Source organism: Curcuma longa, chromosome 1 (assembly GCF_044706935.1).
Source record: "Curcuma longa cultivar G26 ecotype Majalengka, Jawa Barat chromosome 1, ITB_CL_G26_1.1, whole genome shotgun sequence".
NCBI classification, from domain to species: Eukaryota; Viridiplantae; Streptophyta; class Magnoliopsida; order Zingiberales; family Zingiberaceae; genus Curcuma; species Curcuma longa.
In genome coordinates this window covers 7,286,129-7,301,290 of record NC_133861.1, presented here as the reverse complement: position 1 = coordinate 7,301,290, position 15,162 = coordinate 7,286,129, and the positions used below count along the sequence as shown (strand labels likewise).

At 36.4% G+C, this 15,162-nt stretch overlaps 2 protein-coding genes across 3 annotated transcripts; one reads left to right on the top strand and one right to left on the bottom strand.

The window, feature by feature from the left end:
- Window positions 1–1,054: 1,054 nt before the first annotated feature.
- LOC141831226 (phosphoenolpyruvate phosphatase-like) lies at window positions 1,055–7,995 on the top strand. 2 transcript variants are annotated; one of them, XM_074718647.1, is made up of 10 exons: window positions 1,055–1,173; window positions 1,850–2,053; window positions 2,819–3,019; window positions 3,970–4,081; window positions 4,745–4,968; window positions 5,375–5,513; window positions 6,808–7,028; window positions 7,227–7,348; window positions 7,429–7,590; window positions 7,678–7,995. In XM_074718647.1, the coding sequence occupies exons 2-10, from the start codon at window positions 1,880–1,882 to the stop codon at window positions 7,775–7,777; spliced, it is 1,455 nt and encodes a 484-aa protein (XP_074574748.1). In that variant the 5' UTR covers window positions 1,055–1,173; window positions 1,850–1,879; the 3' UTR covers window positions 7,778–7,995. The 2 variants fall into 2 exon arrangements, with proteins under 2 accessions (XP_074574748.1, XP_074574743.1); XM_074718642.1 differs by having other exon boundaries at window positions 1,068–1,173; window positions 1,774–2,053.
- A 1,429-nt stretch (window positions 7,996–9,424) lies between these two features.
- Window positions 9,425–15,086, bottom strand: LOC141830056 (V-type proton ATPase subunit C-like). The gene is made up of 11 exons (XM_074717539.1): window positions 14,869–15,086; window positions 14,720–14,788; window positions 14,517–14,644; window positions 14,315–14,414; window positions 12,853–12,920; window positions 12,633–12,774; window positions 11,103–11,219; window positions 10,801–10,926; window positions 10,037–10,120; window positions 9,868–9,947; window positions 9,425–9,784 (listed from the first exon to the last, which is right to left on the bottom strand). Exons 1-11 carry the CDS (start codon window positions 14,986–14,988, stop codon window positions 9,688–9,690), a joined length of 1,131 nt encoding a protein of 376 aa, XP_074573640.1. The 5' UTR covers window positions 14,989–15,086; the 3' UTR covers window positions 9,425–9,687.
- Window positions 15,087–15,162: the final 76 nt, after the last annotated feature.

The following is a 15,162-nucleotide window of genomic DNA, read 5'->3' as shown; positions in this document are numbered from 1 at the left end:
TTACAATTAATTTATTTGGATAAAAATGAATAGGTTAGACACGATCAATCATGTTCCAAGCAATTACGACATTTGGAGGATTTTTTCTGCATAAGAGATAAAAGAGTAAATGGTTGCAACAAGATGAATGCAATCCCTTTGCACAAATGCATTAAATCTAGTGAAATTTTTTGAAAATTATTGCCAGTTTTGATAGATTTGAAATCTGCATCAATAAAATCGATCCAATTTTTGAAAACCCAAAACAGGAAGAACCAGATCTGCAAATGGTTCTCACCTTCCGAAATGGCGCTCTGGATCTCGGCACACTTGACTGCCTCGTCGATCAAGTACTCGGATGAGGCGTTCTTCCCGTTGGCCGCCTCCGGCGAGAGGCTCGCCTTCGAGATGAGGATCCACTGCAACAGGGCGAAAGCGGACGGGCGTCGCCGGGACCAGAAGCTCGCTGAGACGATCGGAAAGAATCGCCGCCCCTTTCCCCAGATCTGCACCAAACCAGTCTCCGGTGTGACTCCGCCGTCCAATGCGCTGGGAAATCGGCCGAAACGAAGGCAGTAGCGGCTTCGAGGGGGTTCCGAGCTGCGCCTCCCCCCTCGACTACCTCACACGAGGGCCTGGGCTTGGCTGAGTCATTTATATAGGGAGCCGGAGCGGGAGTGGGAGCGCCCCCACTGTTTCGGGATCACGTTAATCCAGGCTCCCTCGCGAGGCATCTGACCCTGTGAAAATGCATCGGAGTATAGGACTCTCATCTTCCCTACCCAGAAACTTACCTGCTCGAACACGGGGGCAGATCTCGGCCCCACATTGGTTCGTAGAACGTCAGATGTTAATACTTTCTCACAATCCCAATTCCACACTCCAAAGCTACTGAAACGACCACATCCGTCCACGTGGCGCATTCTGAGTTAATTATTATGTGAAATGCCTAAAGTACCCATCTCCGAACAGACCGCAGGACGTACCCAATTAGTAAATAATGAAAGTTACAGGGGTAAAAAGTAAAAGCAGGTTTCCTTTTTCTGATCCGCCGCTGGATTCTGGAACCATCTCCCTCTGCGTGAAGCCTGTGGACGAGAGAGGGAAGGAGGAAGGCGATTTGGGTGGCAGTTCGGTGGCGCTGTCTTCTTCGATCCCTTCTCATTCTCCATTCCCGCTCCTGGATTCACTCCTGTAAGTGATTTCTTATTTTTCTCAAGTAATTCTTCGTTTCCCTTCGATTTTATGGGTTGTTTTTTATGGATCTACGCTCTTTCTACATCATCCGTGTAAGAATGTGATCTCGTCCCTCAAGTCTATGTTTATTGTGTCAGATTGGTGTTTAATCCGGGAATGAATCGTACGGGCGTTTTGTGTTTTCGATTTGGCGCGTTCATGATTCGTGGTAAACTCATCATCTTCTCATTGAATCTGAAGAATTCGTTGCTTCCTAGAGTGTTTTTGATGTGGAGATCGTTATATTATTGTCACTATAATTTTTTATTTATTTAAAAGTGAGCTATCATTTAGGTAGTCTAACTGATACGTCGTCTCGTGTTTCCAGGGAAAAATTTGCAATTGATTCAGTTTAGTATATATTTATTTTGTCAGATTGATGTCTGCATGTGTTCGAAAATTGTCTTGAAACCATTTGATGAACTGTTCGGAAGGTTTGTGTTTTTCGTGTTGGCGTGTTTATGATTCGTGGTTGCGTTACTCTAAATTCATTATCCTTGTTTGTTGGAATGTTTTGGGTGGGAGATTATTTTATACATTTGTTGCTTTATTTTGAAGTGATGATCAGGGAGCGGGCGATATACATGGGCAATGAATTAGGTATCATAACTGATACATCGTCTCGTGTTTCCAGGGCAAAATTGCAATCGGTTCATTGAAGCTTATGGGTCATTTGAGCTTGCAGCACCTCTTATTACATCTGGCTCTTCTTTGCTTTGCGGATTATGCTTTGTGTGGGACTACAAGTCCGTACGTACGTTCAGAATATCCATCTACCGATATCCCTCTAGATAATGAAGCATTTGTTATTCCTGAAGGTTTTAACGCTCCGCAGCAGGTATGACAAGCGATTTGAGTGTGTATTTATCCATGGATGGATTGCATACATTAATAATCAAGTTAATCAACAGCCATTTTTTCGTTATCCTTTTCCTTTTCTGCAACCTTCTCATGTTTCCGATGCTCAATCTACTTATTTGCCTGCAATAAAGAGCGTTTTGTGCACATATCTTTATTTTGGTACGTCCTACTGGTTTTCAACTTACAGTCTATGTCTATGTCCTGTCTAATATTATCATTCTTTTGTATGGTAGAGCTAAGATTGACAGAAAAAAGGAACAAGCTGAAAGTTTGTGCTGGGAAATCATAATAACAATCAGACTTAATGACATAGCTGCCTTATCATCATCATGTTGGATTTATGAGGTCTTCTTATACACCCAAGCTTAATCCACTCTCACATGCGATAAGTATATTAAAATATATTTAGTGTTACTGTACGATGAGCAGTATGTTAAGCTGGTCTTTGTAGTACAAGGGATTTTCTCTCCAAAAAATTTAGCAGCATAGATTGACAGGAGCAATATTTACTAGGTCTTCAAAGTGAAATCCATTCCTTCATATTATGTGACTTGTAAACTAACAAACATAGAATGGGAATTTGACTTGTTTACATAGATCTGTGACCTTGCTTTAGATGTTTTTCCACCTTTTGGATGAACAATCTGTATAAATGAAGGAAGAAGCAAATAACCTTTTGGTTTCAGTTGCTATTCTACATCAATTGAATCATTTTCAGTTGTCTGATTAAATTGCGGTTCAGGTGCATATTACTCAAGGTGACTATGATGCGAAAGCCGTTATAATCTCCTGGGTGACAGTTTCCGAACCTGGTTCAAGTGAAGTCTGGTATGGAACAGAGGAGAATAAATATGAGCTAAAAGCCGAAGGAGAAAAAACAAACTATACATTTTATGATTACAACTCTGGATTTATTCATCACTGCCTTATTGATGGACTTGAGGTACTGATGTATCCTTTTGGAAAATAGCAAGCTTGCTTAATCAAGATGTCTGAACAGAAGTTCTTATGAACTCAAATTGTGTTATTGTATATATTGAAGTAGCAATTCCATAATTGCTTAAACAATGACTGCTATTGGCAGTTAACCTGTCTACTATTTTTCATAGTAAAGACCATCTTAATAAATTACAAACATGTTGAGGATAACAAGAATTAGCTTCTCCTTTAAATTTCACTACAATTAGGGATTATTCAACCTCAATGTTTACAGTAACTTTTGATGGGTATGCTCTTTATTTGAATTGGTCTTGTGGTTTTCTTATTTTAGTTTGCATAAATTCACACAAATTATGCAGTGAAGAAAAAAAGGCATCCGTGGTTTGAGTTTTCATGTTCATTTTTATTATGCAAGATATTCTGTGTTTTTCTCTTTTAGACATTTTGGGAAGTTTACTTTAAATCTTGTAGCAAACACATTATAGGTAGACAAACAAAAGATTATGATGAATGCTTTTCATTGATGATAATGAGTTTCTCTTGTGTTTAGTAGTATGGCAATTTAGGTGATATGATCCTTTCAGTTTGCTGGTTTGGTGCAATTCTTTGACTTACCTTCCCCCTGAGAAAAAAAAAAACTCTACTGTTTGAAATATGACAACAGATTCTTGATGTGATTAGCCTGTCAGATATCACCTGATATTGTTGCTGTCTGATGTATTGTGTAAATTAGTCTGGTGATGAGTAGCAGCCAGATCATTGGCTGAATTTTCCAGTTCCTTATAATGCATTCTAGTAGTTCTTTATTAAACTGAGATTTATTGATGGATTTGACACTGCATTAGTGATTTTTTTTAAAAAAAATAGATATTCATTTAGGATGATATATATATATATATTGAAAATATGAAACCAGGAGCATTTTAAACTGACATTTTTGGGGTGTTGTTGCAGTATAACACAAAATATTATTATAAAATTGGTAGTGGTTCCTCTGCTCGAGAATTTTGGTTCCAAACACCTCCAGAGGTCCATCCAGATTCTGCATACACATTTGGCATTATTGGTTGGTATTACTTATCCATTATTACTGTAAACAAGTAAAACTTAAAGATGACAGCATGGCTAGTTTTCAAATGTCATCAATGAAAATTGAAGTAGCACATGCAGGATAAGATCTTCCTTTCAGAGGTTTTGTGATCAAAGACGGCTTGAATGGTGATTGTTCACTTGAACATGAGCAACAAAAGAAGGCAACTTCTTTTGACTATCTAGATTATCCTAAATGATGGATAGTAGAGGAGCACTCTTCTTTGCTACTGTTCCAAATGAATTGTGGTAAACACATGGGTAATTAATGTGAAGGTGCTAGCTCTCTAAGGACCTTGTAAGTGAAACAAGGGAACTTCTTTCAACTACATGTAGTTATTTAAACGATAGAAAAGGAAACTAGAGAATCACTATGCTTTCATTTGAATGGATGGTGGTAAATACATGAATCATTAACTTGAATATGCTAGCTATAAGGACAACACTTGCCTTCCATCTGTAGAGCATATAATGCAACTAGCAGTGGTACAACCGCTATACGTGAAAAGAAGATGATTAATTAACTTTGAGAATCATTTTTTTCTTCTAAGTTGAATTATGCTTTTTCAACTTGTGGTACTCTGTATACAAATGCGGGCTCAAATTCTTAAAGTGATTTCTAATATGTTTTTACCACTAGGTGATCTGGGGCAAACATATAACTCTCTTTCCACTCTCAACCATTACATGAAAAGTGGTGGACAGACTGTCTTGTTTGTCGGAGATCTTTCTTACGCTGATAGATACAAACATAATGATGGCAACCGCTGGGATTCTTGGGGCCGCCTTGTGGAAAAGAGTGCTGCATATCAACCATGGATTTGGACAACCGGAAACCATGAAATTGAGTATCAACCAACATTGGTACTTTTTTTTTCATAGACAATTCTATTGGTTAATACTTTCTGTCATCGTCTTTGTGTACTACTCTCACAAAAACATCAGTATTGGAGCATTTTTCTGTTGATATCATGTGAAATTTTCAGCATATTAAAAGTCACTCTTCTACAAGAATGAATTTATTCAAAGAAAAGTAATCAATTGTTTAATTCATAAAGGAAGAGTATGTATTTTCTCACTAGTTAGATGCCATAGTCTGATCAGCGATTTACTTTTATATAAATATTAGCTAATTGGCTTTTTATTCCTTGAAAATGTTTTGGAGTTTGATGAAAAGAATGTATGATCGTATATACTATGACAGGAGAGAATCTAAGAAAGAAGCTTGTACGCTTATGTTGATAGACATTCTTTTCTTTTCTTTGGTTAGGGAGAGACCACTATGTTCAAAGCTTTTCTGCACAGATACTCGACGCCTTATAAGGCTTCCCAAAGCAGTTCACCCCTTTGGTATGCAATCAGGCGTGCATCTGCTCATATTATTGTGCTTTCAAGCTACTCTCCCTTCGGTATGTTTCTTTGTCCTCGAATGCATCTTTTATTGTAACAAGATAAAAAGCTCTTGCGCTTCATTAAATTTCTGATATAGTAGATGTGGACTATAGGACATGAGAAACCATCAAAGTTTATCAACCATGCTAGGTTTGTCGGTTAGTGATTGGCTAGTGATATCTAATCTGTTTTCCTCCCTTTTCTTTCTAGATGCATTAGTGCAGGCCTGGCAATATTGAATAACACCTGATAAAATTATAAACTTGATATGATTCAACTTGATTTGAAACACGATTATTGATTTACCAAATTTGAATACATAAACAGGTGACATGTTTAGCAAATTATATTAATTTTGAATAACTTTAGTAACTCATGTTACATAACTTGAATGTTTAATTAATCTTAGATCATGCATATTTCCATGGTTTGAAATCTCATATCTTGCCAGGTAAAATGATTGAAATATATCATTCTGGTAAATCACCGAAACTCGATACCACTCAGTACCAAGATTCAAAATCTCGAGTCATGTCATAGTTTCAAATGCTGTTATGGTATTGTGCAGATGCTCCGATGCAAGATGTTGATGACAGATTGAAGGTTGAAAGAGGAAGGAGATATTGTTTGTGTTGAGTGGTATCAAATTTCAATAATTTATCAGAATGTTATATTTCGACCGTTTCATCTAGCATTATACAAGATTTAAAATCATATTCGGTACAAATAATGTCTCATTTCTATGTTTCATCTCCTTCCTTCTTCAATTTCAATCCATTACCAACACCATGCATCGAAACATCGGCACGATGCCAAAATACTATCATTCCAGTTAAAGATCGAAATTTTGACACAGTTCGAGATTTTGAACCTTGCATATTTCTCTCTAAAAAATAATAAAGTTATATTATTTTGTATACTTTTACTTTGACACAAATAACTGGATTAATACAACATAACTTGAATTGCAATGCCTATATTTATCTCACACATCTATGTGAACAGCCTTAACAAAAAAAGTTATTAAATCCATAATTCCTTCCTAAAGTTCTTGAATGACAATTCTCCTTTTTGGTATCTTGACCATTAGGCGACAAGATTTAAGCATTCCTAGAATCTCAAAGTGCTCTAGATATCCATTTGCATTTTTCATTTAGATAGTGATGTGTGTAACAAGTTTTGATTTTTTACAAATTTATGAATGTCTCTGATCTTTTCAACATCTTCTACCATTTTCTCAACTTTCTATTATTAATTGTTGAGAGTGGATTCCTCATGGACATTTCTTGTTTATTTATGATCTTTTCTCAGTCAAATATACTCCACAATGGCATTGGCTGAGGGCAGAGCTGAAGCGAGTCAACAGAGAAAAAACGCCATGGCTGATTGTCCTCATGCATATTCCTCTGTACAACAGTAATACAGCACATTATATGGAGGGCGAGGCCATGAGAGCTGTTTTCGAGAAGTGGCTCGTAAAATATAAAGTTGATATGGTCTTTGCTGGTCATGTGCATGCCTACGAGAGATCCGTATGTTCTATTCTCGATTTCTCTGATCTTGTCAATCTTAATATTTCTTCATGTGGTCACTTATCTTTTAGGGCCAAAATATACTTAATCTCAACTCCGGTTTGGAGTTTGGAATAGGTTCTTTCCTATTTTTCTTTCAATTTATGTCTTTTTCAGTCTTTGCAGACCCTTCTAACAATAGATCTTGTTTTGTTGTAGTATCGCATTTCCAATATAGACTACAACATAACATCGGGCAACCGATATCCTATGCCTGATAAATCAGCTCCGGTATACATTACCATTGGAGATGGAGGAAATCAGGAAGGCCTTGCTGGAAGGTAGCTCAAGAAACATTATATACCATTCTCGAATGTTTCCTTCTTTCCTTTCTTATGATGCTTCTTATAAATTTGTGTAGATTTTTCGAGGTGCAACCCGATTACTCTGCGTTCCGGGAAGCGAGTTACGGGCATTCGACCTTGGAACTTAAGAACAGAACTCATGCTCTATATCATTGGAACAGAAACGACGATGGAAAACATGTGCCGACCGACCACCTTGTGTTTCACAACCAATACTGGTGGGTTCACTTGCGCGCGAATGACAGTTCCTCGGTGTTTAAGTTTTCATTGGGTTATCAGTAATGTTGGGAGATATCGTGATGCAGGGCAAGCAACACGCGGAGAAGAATATTGAAGAAGCATAAATCCCCAAGCCGTGCCAGCCTCTTCGCTAAATACAGACAGTTCTTGGATGTGATTGCTTGATCCTTGTCGAAGCATAAAGAAGTTCTTCATCCGTTCAGTGAGTTTACTTCGCTGGATCCACAGTTTTCTCTTTAAAAAAAATAATAAATCAAACCAGTGAGCCTTCGGGTGTTCGTGCAGTTTGTATTATCTGGATATTTTGCATTATTTTTAACTATGGTCCTGCTGCTTGTGTTATTTTCAGAATAATAATAATAATAATAAGTATCGTTATTATTTGTTTGTGGGTGTTGCACAAATAGCTTCTGTTTTTATTTTTAATTTAAGTATTCAATTATAATTCGATTAATTTTGGAAGTGATTAGAGATGATAATTTTTTTAAATCTAATGGAAGATCTGATATTCAATCTGATGAAGAGATTTGATATTCAATTAGAATAGATGAGGTAGGATTTTTTAATTTAATTAAATAATTGAGTATGAAAATTTTTAGATTCGAATATAGAGATGAATTTGATAAAATTACAATCTGAATATGTTGATCAATTTATATAAAAAATTTGATTTTCTTGACTTCTCCATCTCATATCTCATAGTTTATAGATATTTATTTTATTTTATTAAATTATATATATTTTTAAATATGTTGTTAATTATAATATATTTTGGTTGGATGATAATAATGAGATGAAACAAGAAAAATTATTAATATAATTTAAATTATTTTTTATATGTTGTAAAATTATTATTATTTTTTTCACATTATCTTATGAGAGAGAGGAAATGATAAGTAAAGACAAATAATTTGTTTTTGCTCTCATTTTTCTTCTCTGAATCTAAACGAATAAAATATGATGAATTTCGAACACAATTAATTGATGTTTTTGAGATATAAATATACGCAAGAGTTTGTAAATCTAACCTGATTCTCTCAGCTAGTTAAACTAATTAAATTAGTTAGAATTGAAAATAAGATTGTTTATATTTATCTTATATCAATTTTATTAACACCATGTAAATATTATTTAATATATGTGAAGACATGCCGAGGCAATGAGAGATGATTAGGTCTATCAATAACAGGAGTTCCAAACTCTGAATTTGTAAGGATTTCCTCTCAAATTGATTATGGACTTGAGAATGTTATTTGTTAGGCTAAATCGTCATCTTTACTTATTGATTTACTTTGATGGCCAACGACAAACTTTCTATTTAATATATGTGAAGACATGCCTCCAAAGCAATGATGGGATGATTCAATCCATCAAATGAAACATTTGGAGTTCGAGAGTTCGAAACTCAACTACGATGAATGTATAAGAATTTTCTCTCAGATCGATGACGAATTTGAAAATATTACCTATTAGACTAGGTCGCCATCTTATTCTGATAGTTGATGAAAAATCCATAGGATGAATCACCCCCAAGATATATATATATAGCTCACTCACTAGTGCAAACTCGCCTATCTAGATCAATCCACTCGAGCATTTGTATTTATCTCAATTAGTGGAGATGGAACAGAGTTTTCCACCTACTAAGCATTGGAATGATAGAAATCGCGTCACTTCGTTGAATAACAACTCTATCATAAAATGTTTATCCAAACACTGAAACAGAATCTTAAGGAGAATGAAACCCATTCCCATCCCTACCAAACATTTCTGTAAAACTCCAGACCTTAGTTTACACAAACACTACAGTCATCAAGCAAAATCACAAAAAGGGCATTTATTTGATTGGACTGGTTTGATGATCTCACGAGCGACCTCGTGATGATTACATTACATTATTGACGGGGATGAAAATTTAGAACAAAATTCTGAAATTTTCCCATACATGAAAATATGGGATATGGAAAAGGCAAATCACAAGCATATAATACATGAGGGATGCAGCCGTAGTAAATGGCATAAATTTACTTTGTTATGAGTGGTATCAAACTCACAGCTTCGACTTTTTCTTCGTATCACACGAGGTTTAGAGTGAAGGAGACGTAGGGAAAAGCCTCCGGTTCACCGCCTATACCTGCAACGCTGACTTCATCTTCGGATTTCCAGTAGGAACTGAGAAAACAAAAGAAGGAAAAATGATCAAAATGACTTGTAGCCCAAGTTGAACATATCAATAATCAAGAGTCGACATCCACCTATTAACATTCCCACATAGTTCTTCCAGAATGCTGCGAACTTTCTTCTCACTTTTCCCAGAAGGCGCTAAAACCGCAGACTATAAGAAATGAGGAAGGTTAAGTCAGCAATCAGCACTTATCTATGATGACTTTGAAACACGAAGCAATGTAGAAAAGTCTGCGGTACCAAGAACGATGGTGGCAAACCGTATCGGAGAATGCTCTCAGCAAACAAACGTACAGCACAGAAGTGCATCCACGAACTGAAAACCTGAAGCAGATGGATACAGAAAATTAGACAACTAAATCAGAGCCTTGTTGACATACGAAATCTCTTTTACATTCAAATGCATAACACACTTCAAGCCACCAGGCGTGTTATTCTCACTGGCAAAATAAGCAAGAAATATCTGAAATTCACATGTTGCCACAATCATTGTTCATCAAATAATCACTTTTTTTTCATTACTAAATCGCAAAAAGGTTGGAGCATTTTCTTCCTAAGAATTACTAGAAAGCTCATAATTCACGTTTTCTTTGATAGGTTTTTTTGGTAAAGTTCCCTCTTGATCTGGCCAAATCTATGTTCCATAGGATAAATTAAAATCAAATGTTCGCATATATTTTGATAATGGCTTCTTTTGCTTTAATTTTTCTCTGGAATCTGCATTTGGCAAACAAAGTAGCAGGAGACATTTTAGTTCTTAGAGGGGGGCCTGCATTGTCTCTAATTCGCTTGGAGCATCTGTTACCCAGTAGCAAGAGACTTTTTAGTTCTTTGGACTCACTACTGAAACTTAATAAATTAGGTTTCTTGAATTGCTTCTTTCTATAAGAGATCATTTCTTTCTATGATTTCAAGGAATCAATTTCAAAAATAATATAAAGGAATATGGCAGCATGTCAAAATAAAGATAAATAAGCATATTATACTAAAATGTGAAATTCCACCTCTCCATAACTGGCATAGCACCATTGTAAAAGTGAACTCCTTTTGCTGTCTTGATCTTGCAGAAGTTTCTCGAATTCTTGTTTTCTACTCTCTTGTGCTTCAGGACTATACTCAAATTCACGAATCTAAACCACACAAGAAACACAAAGCTAATTTCTATGATAAACAGAGCTCCAGAATACATTGGACCATCTAGAACTCAACAGAAAAGAGATGCACACAAATGATTTTCTGGTGACTCGTATTAAAGTCCAGCATAATTGGGATTTTGTATATCCATAAAAAAAAAAAAAAAACTTACCTGAAAACCTTTCTCACGTGCATTATTCCGGAAGTTATCAGCAACCTTCTGAAAGAGGGTCACTGTGTATAGAGCATACTCATTATCCTCGTGCAACTTTTTTGTTGACCTAGGAACCTGCTTACATTGATGGTATTATGGAGTAGTAAACTATAAGAAGTACATGCATCATCTAGAATCCAACTTCCAATCTATCAAGCACGAATCTTAAGCTGTTCATTAGACTTCATGATGCTCTAAAAGAAGCACAAATTTCATGAACATTATTCTTCAACTATAGAACTTATACTCTAGAATCAAGAAAAAAATGCTCGAAACATGTCATATTATTCCACATGCTATTCAGCATACAGACCAGAAAATTAATGAAATGTGATGGATAGAAAATAGGAGGCAGAAGAGCAACTCAGAAGTACAAAACCCATAGAAAGAAGCATATCCTATTGAGTAGCTTTGAATCAAGCATCACAGAATCATATCCTATGTACTCGTTTGATTAAAGCATCACATCAAATAGTTGACTTCTACAAGGCTTTGTTTGTTTTATGGTTTTTTTAAAGATTTTTTTAATGTTAGGTCAATAAAAAGACATGGTCAACGAAACAAATTGCCAAGCAATTTGCTTAGTCTGGGTGGGTTGACCGGTCTAGTTGGATAGGCAATCTAAGTGGGCTGAGAGGTCGATCAAGTCAGGTGATCTAATTGGGTCAGCTAGGCTGAGTGACTCAATCGTTCAGTTGGGTTGGGCATCTGAGTTAGGTTAGCTAGAGGGTCACATCATGGGCCAATTGATTTAGATGATTCGATAAAGCTAAAGGGTAAGGTGCCAATCAATTCAATTGATCTGATCAAGCTAAGGAGTGGTCAAACCACGTGAATGGATCAAGCTGGACAGTATGATCAGATCGATAAATCCAATCAGTCTGAGTGAGATGATTAGTCTGGATCACTCGACCTATCAGGGTGAGCCAGTCATGTCAGTCAATCCATTCTAGAAAATATATTCCATAAACAAGTTACTCTATAAACAAACCGACACTAAATCTGACAAAATTCCAGAAAAAAAAACCACCACAGATATAGTTCAATATATTCGGATGCAGACACCTAACTCCTCCAGCACTGAGACCACATGGAAAATGGATAATTTATTGGAGATACTTCAATTTTGACAAGGTCATCTGCTTTCAGTTTCAAGAGTAGCAGTCTTACTTGTACCACGGTCCATATGATGAATAATGTATAGCTCAATAGGGAAGTGGTAATGCTGCTGAGGTTACTGTTAGTCTATGTTTTGTTCATCACCTCAAAATAATTTGGCATGGTTTGCTTAATACAGTTCACAGTGACACCATAGGAAAAAGATTAAATTTCAGTTTATAAATTTCTGCCAAAGATATTTTGTCAGTATGATTTTACCAGAAAAAGGATTCATTCTACTTCAACAAAAATGAGCATAGGAAAAAGGTAAAAAGAAAAAGGACAACTAAGCCTATATCAGCTAAAGAAACAGATAATAAAATGTTTTACCACATAGGAAGTTAATGTTTCATAGCTTGAGAGCCAGTCCTTTTGAGAGTATTTTGGAACTATAGCAAGAAGTGTCACCAAGTGTTCTGATGTGACAATATCTTCTGGATTTACCAAATTGGAAAGGTCACGCACTGCTAAGCTGTGATTGGCAAAAAAGGAAAATTTTACTTCCATCACAATCTCCAAGGCAGAAATCTTAGAAAATCAGAGTCCATACCTTCCACTTTGCTTTCTGTTTATTGCATTAAGTTGACTACGGATATTGCTGTACTCTGCAACACGAATCTGCAAAAGATGAAAATAATCTGGATTCTTCAAACAATCAAGCATAAAAATGAAAGGCAACCAGATGATCCATCAGAAATAGCCTTTAAACTCTACCAACAGTCTAGATGAGCTTGTAGCTTCATTTATGTGTAAAAGATTATAATCACATTTATAAACTGAGTTTGCTATTGTTATCAGCTCCAAAATAGTAGAGAATGGGAAGTGCTAGTGCACTCCAGCTTTCAAGCCTTCATTTTATTGCATTAGAGCCAAGCTCGATGAATTGGAACTGAACAACCCAACAAAATGTTTAACCATTAGGGAACCCTGCCTTTAGAAACAAACATGGGCTTCAGCATTCTTTAAGTTGTCTGCCACCCTTTTTGTTTGGAAAATTTCTGGTAATTTTGGTGCATGGAGATGGATTGTAAGAGGCAAATATTCTTTTTTGACAAGCAGAATTGAAGTAAGGAGTTGAACAAGGAGTAACTGTTGAAATTTATGGTAGAAAATTTATATCTGCCATTGTGTGACTGTTAAAAATAAATAAAATAGCCTAGACATCGCCAATTAGGTGATATTGAACTCAAAAAGAATCTTTCTAGTTCTTCAAAAAATATGGGGCAAAAGGATTGATCAAAAATTATTTCTTGTTCTTATTACAAAATCAAAATAACATTTTGATACATGCATGTTTGGTAAAAAGAATAATGTCCATCTTCATTTTAATCATTGACCACAGATGGGAACCATTCGATTGGAACATGAAAATGATCTTACAACTGGATTTGCATCTATATGAACTTTCTAAACCCTTGCTTAAATTGTAAACATCACAAGAGTGTCAAAGGTCAGCAATACATATTATAGTCTAGAGGTGTCCAACTTTAACCTCTTAATTTAGTTGTATACCAAATATTTATTAAGGGTATGCAAAATTGGGTTTACTGATTAAATTGTATACCTTATTAAACAACACAAACTTTGAACCAGGACACCATAAATGGTAAAAAAATGTTTTTTTTGTCTGTTAAGAATATTTAGCATTTTTAATTCCTGTTGATAGATCAAATTTTTGGAAAACTGATTAGCAATTTTGTTTAAACCAACATGATAACCCATCAAGTTCTTATGAGGTTCATGTTAAAGGAGCAATCCATCCATGACAACAAAATTGTTAGAAAATGTTGATATTACATGGAACTTTACATTATCAGAAAAACATGTATTCATGCTAAAGGACGTCCAGATATAAATTAAATCAGTCCTGCATAATTGTATGAGATAAGCCAGGAATCATAAGCTAATTTTAATAATTAAATGTTGAAGAGGTTCATTTCTAGAATTCAATCTGTTAAAGCAAAAGGTCACATCAGCAACTAAAAGAAATAACGGGGGATTTATAAACTGACCTTCAAATCGTCCTCAATTTTAGCCACTTGAACATGAATGCTGTCAACGATCTCCCTCAGAGGTGACATTGTGGGATACTTGCCTTCATCCCAAACAAACCTGTCATTCAAGAAAATTATTATTACCGCACTTCCAGAAAACATGTTAAAAGGGAAGGATAAAAAAAATTGTCGGACTCATCCTTGCTCTCCAGGTACCTACCTCGTGAGATATGAATCGACGGGAACCCCGTCCACGGTCAAAGAACCAACTTGGACACCAGACACCTTCTCTAAATCCTCGATCTGACGACGGATCTTGTGCGTCACCCCTTCGATGAATGCATTCGACTGGGTAACCGAACTCACAATTCAACGTCACACAAAGGCCAATCGGAAAAGAAATCCACGATACGAAACGATTACCTTCGCGAGGTCATCACTGAGCGCGAGCAGCGAATCTAGGGTTCCGACTCGCAGATCCGGAACGTTGAACTGCGTCCCGCAAGATCACCGAAACGATTATAAAGGCGGCAAGCAACAAGAAAAACAAGACGTAGAGGGGCGTCGATTACGCGATAGAGCGGGGTGTCGAAGGAGTGCTTGGAGATGGATTCGCGGAGGCGGTTCCAGACGGTGGTGGCGGAGGCGTGGACGGGAAGCGAGACGATCCAGTACCTCGAGGTGGCGGCCATTGGAGGAGACGGATCACCACGCGATCGCCGGCGATGGGTTGATCTGCTGCTTCGCCTTCAACGGGAGCACATGAACGGAATGAATCGGCGAGGTCACGACTAACTCCGTCTCCAAAATTAAATGGGATTTTCGAATTTACTAATTAGCGACTTATCACGACATTTTTCTAAAAT